This window comes from Pteropus alecto, unplaced genomic scaffold (genome assembly GCF_000325575.1).
Source record: "Pteropus alecto unplaced genomic scaffold, ASM32557v1 scaffold97, whole genome shotgun sequence".
NCBI classification, from domain to species: Eukaryota; Metazoa; Chordata; class Mammalia; order Chiroptera; family Pteropodidae; genus Pteropus; species Pteropus alecto.
This window is the reverse complement of record NW_006439713.1, coordinates 748,572-752,812: the sequence shown is the minus strand read 5'-3', so window position 1 is coordinate 752,812 and position 4,241 is coordinate 748,572. Positions and strand designations below refer to the sequence as shown.

General features: G+C 49.5%; 1 protein-coding gene across 1 annotated transcript in view; it reads right to left on the bottom strand.

Moving 5' to 3' along the window:
• TMPRSS3 (transmembrane serine protease 3) overlaps window positions 1-2,824 on the bottom strand; it is a 19,322-nt gene extending 16,498 nt beyond the window's left edge. Inside the window, exon 1 of the mRNA XM_006916763.2 lies at window positions 2,701-2,824. Coding sequence (XP_006916825.1) covers window positions 2,701-2,794 — 94 coding nt within the window. The 5' untranslated portion in view covers window positions 2,795-2,824. The remainder of the gene's footprint in view (window positions 1-2,700) is intronic.
• Between the last annotated feature and the right edge of the window lie 1,417 nt (window positions 2,825-4,241).

Genomic DNA, 4,241 nt, shown 5'->3' with positions numbered 1-4,241 from the left:
CGGAAGCAAAGGGAAGACGTGAAGGGAAGTAGGGGAACCCAGCAGCACACAGCCCTCCGCGACCGAGACCAACACAGCGAGAAAGGAGAGGCAGACGGCCAGCTCCTCGCTTTAGCCTGGACGGGCCAGTGCTTTGCTCGCGGATGCGTTCCCAGCACCTGGTGCCTGGCAGTCCTTGATAAGTGTTAGTAGAACGAATGAATGAACGAATGAATGAATGATGATAATGAAGGAGGTTTTATCTCAGGGTTAGAGACCAGTTCCTCGCAGGGCAACCAGCGCGTGGTCTTGAGTGAGCCGAGCTGACACCTCTGGCCATGCTCGTCACCCCTCGGAAGCCTGCACCAAGAACGCCCCCGGCAGAGATGTCCACCCGGCATGCACACTTTAAAGCGGCAGGAACCCCAAGAACGACCTCTCCCCTTTCCAGCTGTTCACTATCTGAGCCGGATTTAAGAAACGAGTCCGCACCATAGAGTCAAAGACCGTTGTTCAGGTAGAGTGTGTGTGTCGGTGGCCCCTGTGGCCCCCTCCCTCCTCGGGCTGTCTCTGAGGGCGTGCCCGCGGTAAAGACGAGATGCTTAGGGTCTCGGCCAAGGAGGAATCCAAATGATAAGCAAGCGCAAAAGAACCTTCGCTCTCCCAGAGATGGGGAAGCCGCAAATTAGACATAAGTTCATAGCACGTTCGCAATGACATCATCATCGTCGTCACCGTCACCACATCACCATCGTCACCACCATCATCACCGTCACCGTCACCGTCAGCATCGTCAACATCGTCATCATTCCCACTGCAGTCCACAGAGAAAGGAAACGGACCTCCACTCATAGTCAGTTGGCATACGCATCGTGTAAACTTTTGGAGAGTCACATTTGAATTACGTACCAAAAGCTTAAAAACAGACGGGATTTTTAACCTAGCAATTCCACTTCTAGGAATTTATCCTAAGACGTCGTCGTAGATGTACACAAATTTCTACCTACAAGGGGACTTAGAAGAGCGGCATTAAAATATTGATGCACAGGAAACAGCCTAAATGACCAACGGAAGGAACGAGTGACAACAAATGGTATAGAGAATAGTTAAATAATAAAGGGGGTCAGCAAACATTTTCAAGAAAGGACAAGACAGTGCATATTTTAAACTTTATAACTACTGAGCTCTACTAATGGCATCGAAGCTGTCATAGACAAGTGTGAATACATGGATGTGTCTGTGTTTCAATAAAACTTTATTTATAAACACAGGCAGTGGGCCAGATTTGGCCCATGGGCTGTTGTGTGCCAACCCCTGAAGAATATTTAATATTTAATATTTAATATCTAATACCATGAAAAGATGAACATGATATTGTTTAGTTAAAAAGAAAAGTTTCAAAATAGTCCAACTAATGCATGTCATTCCAAAGGGAACTATAGATACTTTGATAAGAAAAAGACAAGAAAGTCCATATAAAGTGCCGATAGGGTTACCTCTGAGTAGTGGTAAAATCGTGGGCAATTTTTAAAAATCTTTTTGATTGTATTTTCTAAATTTCTATGATGAACAATACATTGTTTTATTTTGATGAAGAAATCATCAAAAATTCGCACAGAGGAATATATATAGTGCCATTCATGTTCATGTGATTATATTAAAAATATTAGAAACAATGATGCGTCAAATGATTTAATGGCTATGTAAATTACGTGTCTGCTTGCTGGAATGTGGCGATGCCATAAAAGATGCATTTATAACGACCCAGTGGCACGCGGGAAAACGCGTCTCTATCTGTAACGACCCAGAGGCACGCGGGAAAACGCGTCTCTGTCTGTAACGACCCAGTGGCACGCGGAAAAACGTGTCTCTATCTGCAGCGGGAACGCAGGCAGCCTATGGGAGGGGACAGGGAGAGAGCGAAGGCAGATATGATGACGGGGGAATCTGGGGGATCCGGCGGCTGCAGGGAACTTTTAAACTTTACATTTATGTCGATTTCGGGGTCACGTTTTTAAATTGTGTGTCTTTTCTTGGACTCGAAACCTCTCCTCCCGCCTCCCACCCTCTCCACACCCCCCACCGGCCCCCACTCCACGCTTCCTGGAACCTCGGCCAGAGCCCCAGGTGTCCCTCTTCCAGGCCCCGACCGCCTCCGGGACCGGCTAGCCACAGCTCACCTTGACGAGTCCTGGTAGACTTGCCAAAAGATCCTAGTCCACAGGCATTGTGGAGTCACTGTTCCTCCGAGTGTCTGTGACCCGTTTACAAAACTTGCTTTCCCTCCTTGGATGCTGGGAGCAACTCAGTCACCTACTACTGGGTTTTAACCTAGGCATCTAATACCTTCGGTGCCATCCGGCTTATTTTAGGTTTTCTGGAAAGGCCGGTAAGCATAGGTTCTCAGGTCTTCCTGGAAGGCTAGGAGACTTCCCGGCCAGGATCTGACCCCTAACTCCCAGGGACCATTGGAGCCTCAACTTCTGGAAACTTCCATCCAGAGAATAGAAGCACCTATATCCAGGGAGTCGGCACAGGGCCAGACAAAAGGACCCGTCCGATGCCCCCGCTCTGCGGGATTCTGAGCCAGGCGGTCACAGGCGTCCGGCTTGGGAGCGTGACGGCTTCTCGTGAGCTATTTCCCCAGAGGGACACTCGGCCCCATTTGTCATCTAGATGGGGGGCGGGAGGGGGGCGGACACCACACCTGGTCCCACCTACCTGGAGCAACAGGACTTATTTTCAAATCGTCAAGGCCAAAGAGCGATCTGAAGGAGAAGGGGGCTTCGGCCGCGGGCGGGTCGTTCTCTCCCATGGTGACGATTTCAGGGCCTCTGAGGTCCGCCTCCGCCAACTTCGCCAGGAAGAACAGAAAGCGTTTGTGCCCCTATTTATAGCGTCAGCATCAAATGCATCTTTGTCATGTTAAATCTTTGAAATCTGACGAGCCACGTAATGCGAATTCAATACCGATTAATCAGAACTATTTGTCCCGTGAGAACGCATTGTTTTCGGAGCCACGGCAGATAACAGAGAAACTTCTAGAGTTAACGAAAAACAATGAACTTAATTCTGCTAAAATAATGGCTTTCCCAAAGTCTGATCCATCTTAAAACCAACTGAGGACACATCTTTAGAGACAGCCACTTGACCGTTTAGAAGTTACTGCATCATCGTTTTTCAGAAGGTGAATTACATTCAAAGCACGTTCCTTCTCTTCCCATCATTGCCGTTTGCCCCACACAGACACGACCCTCTGCCCGGGCATGTGATATGGTTACCCTACACATAAGGAGACTCGATACTCACATAAGGTCCGCGCCCCCAAAATGTCAGGCAGGGGACACTCGCCCACAGTGTTTGTAGCTTCCCGTAAACACAACTCTTTCCTGGCTCTCCCAGGCGTGACCTGATTAAGAATGAAAGTGTCCTCTCCCGGCTCTCAGGTACCCCGCCCCCGCCCCGCTGCTCACAGGCCAGGGAGGAGCGGCTGGGGACCGCCGGCAGGCGCCAGAGCTACACTGGGGCTCTGTGTCCTCCGAGAGCATTTCCACAATCGTAAGCGCAAAGGCCGGAGCCCTTGGAAGTCTGTCCCAGTAGCTCTACGGGGGGCGGAGGGAGCAGGGGATTGGTGCCGGTCCCAGCTAAACCCGTTTGCCTTCGCAGGTACCAGGTGCGACTTCTCTGGGGCTCAGGGGTCCCCAAAGGCTCAGAAACACAGGTACTTGGAGCACTGACTTTTAATTTCTTTCTGTTTACTCATCGTAGTGTTTGGGATTCTAAGGGAACTATTGAGCGATTTAAAACAAACTTCGTTTTCCTGCCGTTGCACGCTAAACAAGAGTCATGCGCTAAAAATATTTCATTTCCGTCACAAGAACAGCTTTGAAGAATATCTTAGGAAACTAATACATTCATATCCAGCATTTTCCACCGATTCTTGCTGACAGTGGTTGGTTCCTATGAGCAGGAGGCAGATTACACAGCTTAACTTTATAACGAGGATAACGACCAAGGCCAAAATGCTCTCAAAACACTGAACCCCGGCGAGGAGGTCCCTTCCCCAACGGGCCATCGTCACAGGTTTCAGCACCTCGAGAAACGATGAGACGTCACCTACGACAAGTGTCTTCCCTCCCCCCGCCCGCCCTGCTTACCGTTTCTGGAGCCGCCATCGTTAAAAGCAAAAAGAATTCCCTTTTTCATCATAAAAGCGACCATGGAGGTGAGCAGGCTGCCAATCGGAAATGTTTCCACCAGGT